The 12215-nt window shown below is 36.7% G+C and overlaps 1 protein-coding gene across 1 annotated transcript; it reads left to right on the top strand.

Moving 5' to 3' along the window:
- The first annotated feature begins 250 nt into the window (after positions 1-250).
- On the top strand, positions 251-12180 carry LOC116213935 (signal peptide peptidase-like 2). The gene is made up of 14 exons (XM_031549089.1): positions 251-576; positions 2970-3128; positions 3259-3370; positions 3544-3660; positions 4291-4448; positions 5736-5915; positions 6645-6679; positions 6781-6937; positions 7746-7799; positions 7882-7974; positions 10145-10287; positions 10876-10946; positions 11254-11337; positions 11779-12180. The coding sequence occupies exons 1-14, from the start codon at positions 472-474 to the stop codon at positions 11871-11873; spliced, it is 1563 nt and encodes a 520-aa protein (XP_031404949.1). The 5' UTR covers positions 251-471; the 3' UTR covers positions 11874-12180.
- Positions 12181-12215: the final 35 nt, after the last annotated feature.

The raw sequence follows: 12215 nt of genomic DNA, 5'->3' as shown, positions 1-12215 counted from the left end.
TCGGTTTAAGACATGTATACTTGACAGCTACCACCAGTCCACCGACGGGGCTGCCCACCAAACAGTTTCAGAAAAAAGAAGAAGAAACAGCAGCTAAAGTCACCAGGAAAATAAATTGAAAAAAAAGATAGAATTTTTTTTTTAAAAAAAAGCGGAAATTAATTTTCCCCTTGCCCGCTTCCCTCACCAACCAGTCTCACAGTAGAGAGAGAGAGAGAGAGAGAGAGAGAGAGAGGGAGGGAGGATAAAAGCCTTTTCTTCTTCATCCATCCATCCTCGGGGAATTCATAGAGAGAGAGAGAGAGAGATACCTCCTCCCACAAATCTCACATTTTTCTTCTTAAAAATTGTTTTTTGGGCCTAAATTTGTCAGCTTTTGTCTCATTGCCCGGCAGAAAGCAGAGATTCCTTCATTTTGATGCAATCCTTTCTTCTCGCTTTCTGTGACAATCACCAGCCTTACCCCCGACAATGGTGTCTCCCCTGTCGCCGCCATGGCGCCGTCTCCCCCTCGTTGCCGCCCTCCTCCTGATCGCCGTTTCCGTCGCCTCCGCCTCTTGCGACAACGAGCAATTGGTAAACTGCTTGCCCCCCCCCCCCCCCCCATTTCTTTCCTTATTTGGATTTGCATTTGGTCGGTTGATTGGCATTGTGTCGTCCCCATTTAAGATCCTGTTCCGTCTATTGGGTATTATTGGATGAACTCGATCTCTCTTTATGGGATTGTCTCTGGAATTATCCAAAAATCTTTTGGCTGAGCAGGAGTAAATTGGGAAATTAGGGGCGAGCCGTGTGGTTTTATACACGGTGGTTGGCTGGGTTTATTGTGCTGATTCCCTGTGATTAGCTCTCGCACAGTTCCGGCGACGTGTTGTGGTGAACCATTGGGGGTTTCTGTAAGAGGCTGTGATTGGTCAGTTGAGAGAAAGTATTCATGAATCCTGATAGGAGTTAAATTAGTTGCGCTAATGATAGCTCACTTGGTGCCCCTTAATAAAGAGGAAACAACATAAGCCCTTAGTTCAAGTCTTTGTCGAGGTGGAGCTTGGGGCTCATTTGGGCGTGCGTGTGAACAAAATTGAAAGGCGACGTTGGGATTCAATTGCAAGTGTACTTCTGATAAGTCACTTGTACATGCTTCATTTGAAATGCTGATATTGTTCATTAGTCTACTTTCCATGAATGTGCCTGGAATATTTTATAGTTGCTTGTACAGGAAGTACCTCATTGTTGCTCGTGTTGTAAATATCCTATTGTTGCTCGTTGGTGAAAGGTGAGTTGCAGACATTTATGGGGAATAGGTGCGCGGTTTTGGAGTTTTGATTACTTTTGGGTAGAGTGGGGATAAAAAAGAGGATGGATACAGTTCGAGCTGCCTTTAGCTTCTCAATATCAATGTGGGTGGATAAGAAGTTGGTTAATATTTGATTAGCCTATTATCCTTTGCAAGATAAATGATTCATTAGCTCATTATTCTCTAGATATTACCAGCCACTGCTGGTGCAATGCAGGGGTTTTCGATGTGTCTTTTCTGTCAAATTTGTGTTAAAATATTTTTTAGAATCAAAAGTTCCAATTGAAGGCTTTTTCTTTCATGGTATAGTCATATTTCAGTAACTCTAGTGAGGAATAAAAAAAAAAAGGAATAATGAGAAAAATGCAAGCAATTCTTTTCCCAAGTGATTTTTTTAGGTGAGTGTTTACCAAGTGATTATTCTTAGAAATATATTAGGTTTTCAATTTGGAATGGAATAGTTTCATAATTAAACCAATTAGAATGTAATCAATCATTTTATTTAATTTTTTATGAACATCATAATAAATAATTTCCATGTCATGAAAACATATATATAGTTTGAAATATGAAAATAGATTTGTTCGTTTTCATTAAATTATAAAACAGAATTATCAAATATAGCACATAATAATCCTTCATTGGTATATTATTGTTATATTTATATATACGTATAAGTGCTTAAATTGCTGCAATTTTAAAAGAAGAAAATACTCTATTCACAAAATTTTCTAATTATAAATATCTTTTGAGTTATTATTTTGGTTGAAAAGTTCCATGATGTTTTTATTTGAAGCATTTCCTAGAAAATAAAATTAAGATTTATTTACTTTTTGTAGTAAATAAATTTATCACTTTCTACTATACTATTATATATTAAAAAATTTAGATCTTTATGCAACAATTGCCTAGAGATTTCCACTTTGTTGTTTGTGGGGAAGTATAGTAGCGGCAAATTAAAGAGTTTGCTGGTTATATCTAGGAATTACAGAGGAGATTGGAAGTGTTGAAATGAATGTGATTCTTCCTTGGTTAGCATTGTTTTCATGAGTATTATATGGGAACTTCGTTTTGGTAATTTTTTTTTCTCTTGATTGGCTCCCACGTTGAGGCTTGAGTTGGTTTTTCCCTCAGTAAAAACTGAAGCTGACAGGGATATTTGCTATTTTATGCCACGCTGAAGGATTAAGGATCTTCTAGAGTTTGATGGATGACATTGCTTGTTCTAGTTGATAAGTGATATTGATATGAGATCCTACATTGTAGTTTTAAACTTCCTGGAAAAAAAAAGTTTCTTTCTAATTAGAGCTCTTATTCAAAAGGTACAGCTTGACTTCTCTCTCTCTCTCTTTTTAATTATTATTTTTTATTTTTTATTATTTATTATTTTATTCCTTCTTCTTCTCCTCCTTCTGGGTCTGTATCTACCTAGGTGGAATGTGGCATAAATGATTAACTTAAGAGTTTCTGTGAGATTCAATCTGATGGAACCACCTGTCTGTTAAGTTGTTAGCACTGTTTTCATTTTCACTTTTCGCTGTAGTCTTTGTGCAGTTCCATTGCTTGACTAATGACTTCTATCTGCAGTAGTGTTACTAGATTTTATGCTCCTATTAGGGGTGTACTGTTCCCGCGCTTTTACTCTGGTAAATTTTTTACTCTGGTAAATTTGCAGGTGAAAGTTAAAACATGGCTTGATGGCAAAAACGATAAAACATTTGGTGGTTTAAGTGCAAGCTTTAGTGCTTTGTTGCCCTCAGATGCCAAAAAAGGTCAGAAATTGGCTGCTGTTATTCCAGATCCTGCAAATGGTTGCTCAAATTCCTCTGTAAAGGTACTGCTCGATTATATACTATAGAAGTTCTTTCATCCACAAGCGAGCAATTTCATTTTGTTCACCTTGCTTCCTAAAGGGAAACAGAAAATCTCTTTGGCATAACATGGCACTTTTTGGTATCTTGCAGCTATCTGGATTGGTTGCCTTGGCTATGCGTGGTGAATGTGATTTTACTGCCAAGGCAGAAATTGCACAAGCTGGAGGTGCTGCCGCCATTTTGGTGATAAACACTGATGAAGGTCATACTCGTTCTAACAATTAAAGGATACAGATTTATCTAATTCATATTGGTCCCTTGCAATTTTTACTTATAGTAGTAGGCATAGATTATAACAAATGTATATTCTGTGTTCTTTTATAATAATCTTTGATTTTATGATATGTACCTAATCTCTCTCTTTTTTGGTGATAGATCTATTTGAGATGGCTTGTCCTAAGGACAATTCCACTCTCAATGTATCAATTCCTGTTGTTATGGTTGCAAAGTCAACAGGAGGTTCTCTGAAGTCCATGGTAGGTTCAGGGAAAGGTGAGTTCCTGAATTGGTGATTTCTCCTAAACATGTTTAGATTTGTGGCTATGTGATGTTTTCTGTATTTATTTGCATATATTTCTTCCATATTTGCTATATTAGCCAATGTAATTTATAAGAAAAGATGATTCCTTTTTCATATGCACGGGAACATTGTAACAGTGGTTGGAAGAACAATGATGAGAAATTATGAAGTCTGAGGATGTTATCATTTGTAGCATATCATTGCTGTTGTCTTATTATAATGTCTAAAATGGTAGAGCAATCATAGAAATATGCTATTATGAGTCCTTCCACAGCAGATTAAATCCTGAACTGGGGAATTCTCCAATCATAGTTTGTTAAGATTCAAATTTTGGATATGTATTGTAAGCATATTATAGTATTTCAACCTATGAAATGACTACATTTGCTTTGTGAGTTCATTCTCAAATATTGCATCTGCAAAAAAGTGGGGTGAGATATTAAAAGTATTAGAATGTCATTTTTTTGCACCATTAACCAGCGCTTTCTAATTCTCTGGCCTAACCAAGGATACATAAATTTGCTATTGTGTCCTTGTTCTGGATAGTTCTGTGTTTGCTGGACAATGTGGATTAGTTGATTGTATGTTCTTTGTCCATGCAGTGGAAATCCTACTATATTCACCAGATCGTCCTATTGTTGATCAAGGAGTTTTATTTCTCTGGTTAATGTCTGTTGGAACCATCATCTGTGCTTCCCTTTGGCAAGACATGACAACAACTGAGCAGACGGATGAGCGCTATAATGAACTATCCCCAAAGGTTTATTTTATTCTCATGCACACTATTTTAATTTTTAGATATGCATATCATAGTCATTTGACTTGGTTCATCTTCTTTTCATGATAAAATCTTTAAGACATTCTTATATATATATATATATATATACACTTCTTTCCTGCTGGACAAGATGCACCAGCTATATATATTGAGTACATTTAAAGACTCATATGCAAATATAAGTTTTCTTTTTAGATGTGTATTATTGATTAGAAGTGTGTAGAGAAAAAAAATACAAGGTTTATTATGTTTCGGAGGCATGATAGTTTAAGCGGCATAAGTTTGGAAGCAGGTAGCAAACTATACAGAGAGAGATCAGGGCACAATTTTACTGGAAGTTGATAGATGTTTACCATCTGTAAATCATAGTTTGCTGACTAGCAGTTTGATTACCAATCTTGTGAATGAAGAGCTGTAGTTGTGATTACTCTTGATCAGAAGGTTGCTTTTAATGTACATTCCAATCCATTTACTGATGTTTGATTTGTCCATATGATAAAATAATTATTTTTGCTCAAAGAATAGCTTGACTTAGAATCATCCATTGTCACAATAAGAGGGTTTGTTGATATTTGGTTCGAGTTATTGCAAATATTGGGGATACTCAGATGGTAGCTTACTTGGAACTGAATTGGGAGCTGCTCTGTACTGTTCCTCCCCCATTCCCCGAAACTGGTCCATTATCTGCTTGCTATCTCATCATTTTTGGGCTTGATTTTAATTGCAGTGCATACAAAGTTTTACCTACAGTGTGTAGATGCCATCCGTAAGCTGGTTTACTGTCAACATGCGAGTGTCTTCCATGGGTCGTAAGAAATAATGGTCCTCTCCATTTATCCTTGTTGAGTGTTGGAAGTTGCTCGTTTGGTTCCCTTTGATGAAAAGAACGCTGAAGTACATATAATAATAGAGAACAGATTAATAGTTTTCCTTTTTAAAGCTTCATAGAAATTTATCTATCAAGCTCCACAATCCCTGGGAATTTATGTTTAATGACAATTTTTCTTGGATTAGTTGTTTTATGCACTGCAACATATTTCCGATGGACAATATGGAGATGTTGTTTGATGTTAAGTCATAAAGCATAGATCCTGGTTACTGTTGTTGCCATTTAAATGGGATAGTATCTTCACTTTGCTATTGCACAAATCTTTCTTTTGTTATGTTGGCCTTTGTGTAGTGTTTTTGGTGGATTTTGTTTTAAATCTTCTGCTTTACTGTCATTTGGGTTGAGCTTTATACTTAACTATCTTCTCTATTGATGAATAGGAGTCTTCTCATGGTGGAGCTGTTAAAGATGATTCCGAGAAGGAAGTCTTGGATATCAGTGTGAAGGGTGCTATCTTTTTTGTGATTTCAGCATCGCTCTTTCTCGTGCTGCTCTATTTCTTCATGTCATCGTGGGTCTTTTGGTTGCTGATAGTCCTCTTCTGCATTGGTGGCATTGAGGTAACGCGCTTCATCCATTTATTCTTTTACCCTCTCTCTCTCTCTCTCTCTCTCTCTCTCGTCCCAATATATTTATAATTCAAAGAGAACATGTTACAATCCAAAGAAAAATCTAAGCAGTTTAAAATTTCTTCTCTGAAATGCGTATTGTGATGATTGTAAAATAATTTGCAGTATTAGTGTGATGAAGTAGAAAAAATTGATAATAAATATGCGGTTTGAATTACAGTACCTGACTACCTGTATTTGCTTTAAACCTATTGCTTAAAACCTATTTCGTTTGACGAAGTAGAAAAATTGATAACCAATATACTGTTTAAATGACATTACATGTATTTGCTTAACCTTTTTCATTGTACAAATATGATGCCCCTAGCTTATTGTTTACCCTCTTCATTTCTCTATCAGGAATTGAAGTCACAATAGTATTAAAGAAAAAAGTAAAAAGATTTTTTATTATTGCATATTGTGATATTTTACAGTACTCTGCAGTGTTTATGCAAATGATTTAGAAAAGACGATAATTAGCATACCGTTGGAAAACTGCAGTACCTAACTTTGCTTCAGAAACCTATTTATAATGCAAATATCATTTTGCTAGTTTAAAATGGGTACAAATTTACTTTCTAATCAATATGGTCTTCAGTGGTTAAGTTTGGTAGTAATTCTGTTGGACTGATTACTGCACAATATACAATATTTGTTGAGATGCCCCTTTGTTTTCTTCAGGGGATGCATTCTTGTATCATGGCTATCATAGCAAGGTACTGTCTGTGTAATTAAACACATTACAGTTTTCTAAGAAACAATCTGTACGTTTCTATGGTGACTTTTCATTTTAATTTTAAATATTGGATTAATGCAGGACATGTAAATGCTGTGTTCGAAACACTGTTCATTTACCTCTCTTTGGGGAAACGGCTATTGTCTCTATTATTGTACTATGCCTCTGTTTAGCATTCGCCATCTTCTGGGTTATACATCAGGCAGCATCTTATGCTTGGATTGGTCAAGACATTCTTGTGAGTTTCCCTTCTTACACCGCCTGATGCTCATATACATGACATATATATATATATATATATAGGTATATAGCTATGTATTTATGCATGTGTATGTGTAGGTCCTGGTGGCAAGGCATTTGTACGCCTTAATATCCAACTGTTATTTTCTAGCTCTGGAATTACATATTAGGGAACATCATTTTCCCGCCACGTTTTGACTGAGGACGTAGTCTATCAGTTATTTTGCGATCACTGTGATTCCACAGCATATCCCCATTTTCTCTCCTTAAATTAATTCCCTCACAAGCTTGCTACATTCTTCTCTTGCTGCTGCCGAAGAATAAGTAATCATTTTTAGACATAATTTCGTTTTTCCTCTTAATTTCTTGTGAGGAGGGCAATGTCCTAAACTTACGGCATTATTTACTTTTTTAAGGTAAAATAGATAGAGCAAATCTGCACCTAGCGCGGTTCTTTATATATATATATATATATATTTGTGATATAATAGCTAAAATTACTATTTAAGCTATTTAAACTCGAGTGCTTTCATAGGGATATATTTATCCCTAGAGGTCTTAGGCCTTAGTATCATTTAGTTACGTTATATGCACTGGCATGGCAGGAGTACATATATGCATTCTCCATCTTTGTTTCAACATGTGTTCATTACATGCCCATTCATTTATTGTTTTGAGATTATAAATACTGTTAAATTTGTAGAAAGCATGGTTCCTGAATGGATGTTAGATGAACTACAACTAGATAGAATATCTGTAAAATATCTGCACCGGGATTTTTTCCTCATCAACTATGTGATTTTCAGGGGATCTGCATGATGATAACAGTCTTGCAGGTTGCTCGTCTGCCCAATATCAAGGTGCCTTTGAAAAGCAAAGTAACCCTTGCTATCTTGACTATCATACTCTTTGCTGGTCTTTAAAAACTGATTTCCTCATCAGGTTGCTTCTGTACTGCTGTCATGTGCATTTCTTTATGACATCTTCTGGGTCTTCATTTCACCTTTCTTCTTCAAAGACAGCGTTATGGTTGCGGTAAGTTCTGCTCACATGTAACCTTCAGTTCTCTTGATGACTCTGTTTAAGTTCAAGGTGTTATTATTGGGAACGCTTTCTTTTTAATGCTTAAGCTATGCGGAAGGCCTGCCAAGCATTTATGTATTTATATATAGCAACCAAGTATGCACCATTCGTTAGTTGGGTGGTTGGCATTCCAAATGGATCTAGAACTACTCAGAATAGAATAAGTCAATAAACAGAAATCGCGATAGCCATACTATCTTTTTCCTTTTCTGTCGAGGGTTTAATATATCTGAGTTTGGGGTTATAATGTTATGCGGCTGTTTCTTCAAAAAGGTCAAGCTGCTAGGAAGGTGCACTAAAAGTAGGATCAGACTTATTTTGGGAGGTCCCAAAAAAGGAGCATTTTTCGGAGTCCAATTAAATTCTGAATCATGGCAAGCTGTTGAGTGATTGTTGGTGAGATATCTTGTTAAGTAGCTACTCTTGTTGTTTGGGTAGAAAATTTTTATTTTGAATTAAAACAAAAAATCTAACTAAATAGAAAGTTTCTTGCCAATGTGACAAAATCTTATTATTTTAAATATATTGGCTCATAAGATAGTAAGAATGTGTTTGATTATCCAAATCAAGTGCTGAAATTAAATTTTCAGCTCTTAATGGGTCTCAGCTTGTTTGATAAAACATACACAAAATTGACTTAAGTCAAAAAAGTGCCTAATCATTAAGTAGATGGGGACGGACTTAACCATTCGGTAGTTTTTGACTTATTCGCTCAGCTGGGGGGCCTTTCTTAATTCATTGCACTGGTGTCCTCAATGTTTTCCTATATTTGCAAATCCGTCCACCCCTCAGCCACACCCGATAGAGAGAGAGGGGGAAGAGAGGCGACAGTCAGAACCCCTCCCCCCAGGGCCATTGATTCTGGGTGGTGGTTGCCCGATTGTCGGACACGACCCTCCGCGAGGACTCCAGTGGGCTCTGTGCTTGCCCACAGCCTCGTCTGTGGCGGTGGTGGCCGGGATCAGGGCCTCCACTGCTCGGAATCGAACCCCTCTCTCTTTGATTGACAAGAGCGTGGAGATTTCAGGCGTGGAGGCCCAATCCCGGCCACTTTAGCCCAAGGTGAGGTCAACGTGGGCACTGAGGTCGTCGGCGACCTTAGTGGAAGGTGGTTGATGGGATCGGGGCCACCACCGTCCCTTTCATCTTGGCAGATCCGATCTGCCTCCTTTTTTTTCTGTAAGTTTTCAAAAAAATATAGATATAAATTTAATTGGGGCAAAAGTTGAAAAGAAAAAAGTTCTGTGGGAATTATGTAAATTAGGTTCATATAATGCAAAATTTTCAAGGGTTCCACCAATAAAATTGACTTAATTGAATAGGCACTTACTTCATTTAGCACTTAATTTTCAGCGCTTAATATAAGTTGAAACAAATACATGCTAAGAAACTTGTAGATTACATATTTTTGATAGCTAGTGGTATATTTAGTTTGACAAGGCAACAGATTGAGTCTTACTATTTTTCGGAGCGACGTAAAAAGCATAGTTTGAACCCTTGCAAGACCCCTAAAAGCATATTTGTCAAGCAGAGTGAGATCCCCCATGGTGATTCAGGCATCGCTATGTAGAATGAGTTGGGAACTACCTGGGATGCAAGTAGACAAAGCAAAAACTAAATCAGAGATGAGGCTTTTCAAAATTTGAAACTAGATACTTTACACTAATGCCAAATTAATCGAATATCTCTTGAAAATCTAAAGTTGCAGGAAGGTATGTCAACTATGTATGGCTGCTATATCTTTTAAAATATCTATGATGGACATCTTTTTGTGTTTGTGTCACCTTTTCTTATGAAGCTTGTGTCCGTTATTTCCTGAAAAATGTTGTGACGTCGTAAATGGGAACTTCTATTCGCTTGTCAACCTGTAGTATATAGTTTGACTCTCTTCTGAAATCTCTAATGTCTAAATATAAGGAGAATTCGTGTTTAGGAGGGAATAGAAAATTAGAGGACTATTTCTATTGGAAATAAACCCCTTTCTACTCATGTAGTTGGTGGTAGGAGGGGTGTGTGGCCACTCGTTTCCTCCCTTCCCTTCTCAATATGCTAACTTTTGTGAAATAGAATAATAGTTCTGTCTTATCATGTTTATTCATCGGTTTCCTTCTTTTGGTTATAGGTTGCTAAGGGTGAAAACAGTGGTGGAGGTTCCATTCCGATGCTCTTGAGAGTTCCTCGGATCTCTGATCCTTTCGGTGGTTATGATATGATTGGCTTTGGGGATATCCTATTTCCTGGTTTGCTTGTTTGTCTTCTTTTCAGGTATAGCAAGAACATTCATTCAATTAACCCCTTCTTCATGTTGGGGATGGAGATTAGTGAAGTAGCGATAATATTTACAGGAGTGTGGAGGATATAAAGAAACACATTAGAGGATAACTGTTATGTTCTTGGAAGATTCGGGTTTCTACTGTTGGGCATGTTGGATGTTTAATATATATAAATGTCATACTTTCGATGGGTTATTTCATTAAAAAATATGTCAAAGGACTTTAGATACAAAACTTTTGGTTGGCTGATGGTTCCTGCTAATGGGATAATCTTTTATGGCTATAGTAGGAAAAAAACATCCTATCAAATAGGAAGATTAATTATTTGCTTTTGTTGCCCTTTAAGTTGGAAAAAATGAAGCCAACTGTTGTTAAAAGGATGAGGCTGTAAGACGACTATTGTTAATTTAAAAGATAATATTGGTACTTTGATGGCAAATTTTGATACTATTGATAATTAACGTTCAATAGGATTTTGATTGCATGGGTTCATCTATCGAAACTATTATGGATTGTTTATGCTTTCTACGTCTTTTAGAAATTTATGCTAATTCCCATTTTATTATTTTTTTTTTCAAAGATTCGATAGATCAAATAAGAGAGGCGTACTGAATGGATACTATTTCTGGGGTGTTGTTGGATATGCATGTGGTAAGTAACCCTTTGGCTTATCTTCTTGTCTTGTCTTATGGTCTACACTTACATCTATCTGTCATTGTCGTTCAGTTTCTTTCCGTTCAACTTCTTTTGGACTCAACATAGTTCCACATTTACATTTTATAGCGTTTTGAGAAACTTCAACTGCTCTTATTCGCCTTTTTGCTTGCTTATACAGTGTTGGCATCAAAATTCACCTCAAGCATGTCCAATTATTAGGCACATTAGACTTGGCTGTGCTCTCTACTCTATCCTCTTGGTGGTTATTATTGTCATGATGCATTATTAATTTTATCTTCAGGTCTCTTGTTTACATACCTCGGGCTGTACCTGATGGATGGGCATGGACAACCTGCACTTCTTTATCTTGTTCCATGTACATTAGGTACGACCATTCCCTTGCAACTTATATGAACCTAATTAACTTGCACATGCACATGCACATCATATAGACAATGTGAATTTTATGGTTAATACAAGTTGTCAGATGATGCCTTATTACCCCATTGCAGCTTCTATAAAGGTCAAATTACATGATAATATGGTGTTTGCAGTGGTGATCATAAGCTATATAAGCCGACAAGTTATGATTCATAGAACTTGAGCATGTGTTGTGTGGGGAGGTTTGGCCCAGATGATTTGTCAGGTTTTTGTATTATCGTATCTGAGGGACACCTTTTTAGGCTGCATCAGCTAACTTGGAGTGGTTTTAGTTCGGGATGTGATAATGAGACATAAAATACGGACTCTCTTTCCAACATCTTTTGGGTAATGTCTCTACTGAGCTGCTATCTGTTGCCAATTTTCTGAACCTGTTTGAATTCAGGACTATCCCTTGTTCTGGCTCTGATAAGAGGAGAACTGAGATTGCTTCTGTCCTATGGCAACGATTCGACACCAGACCCGTCTGGACAAGCTTGAACCACGAATGCTATGGCTACTCTCTCATCTGCGCCCACCCGATAAGAAGGTCAAATCGGTGAGAAGACTCTTGTTGTGACTGGATCTCTGTCAGGGGAAGGCCTTTATATATACATATGTATTTTTTTGTAAAGAGAAGCAAAAGGGCTTCTTCCCCGTCAGTTTTACACACTAGGAATTAAAACTGACCATCATTTGCTTTGAGAATCATTCTGCAAGGACAAAAGAATCTTTTTGTTAATATGAATGTGGGAAGCAGTGTGACATTTTCATCCTTTTTACGTATGAAATCTTTCTGTTGCTGTAATTATACTCGTCGATGCTGCAAGCGTGTTGGTCCAT

Source organism: Punica granatum, chromosome 7 (genome assembly GCF_007655135.1).
Source record: "Punica granatum isolate Tunisia-2019 chromosome 7, ASM765513v2, whole genome shotgun sequence".
NCBI lineage: Eukaryota > Viridiplantae > Streptophyta > Magnoliopsida > Myrtales > Lythraceae > Punica > Punica granatum.
The sequence above is the reverse complement of the archived record's forward strand: the minus strand, read 5'-3'. Positions and strand labels throughout refer to the sequence as shown.

Bases quoted from the DNA above. Each gene is read 5' to 3' on its own strand.
- LOC116213935 (XM_031549089.1), top strand. From the start codon at position 472: ATGGTGTCTCCCCTGTCGCCGCCATGGCGCCGTCTCCCCCTCGTTGCC. The intron at 10,288-10,875 runs GTATAGCAAGAA...TTTTTTTCAAAG, and splicing joins CTTGTTTGTCTTCTTTTCAG to ATTCGATAGATCAAATAAGA. The intron at 11,338-11,778 runs GTACGACCATTC...GTTTGAATTCAG, and splicing joins TCTTGTTCCATGTACATTAG to GACTATCCCTTGTTCTGGCT.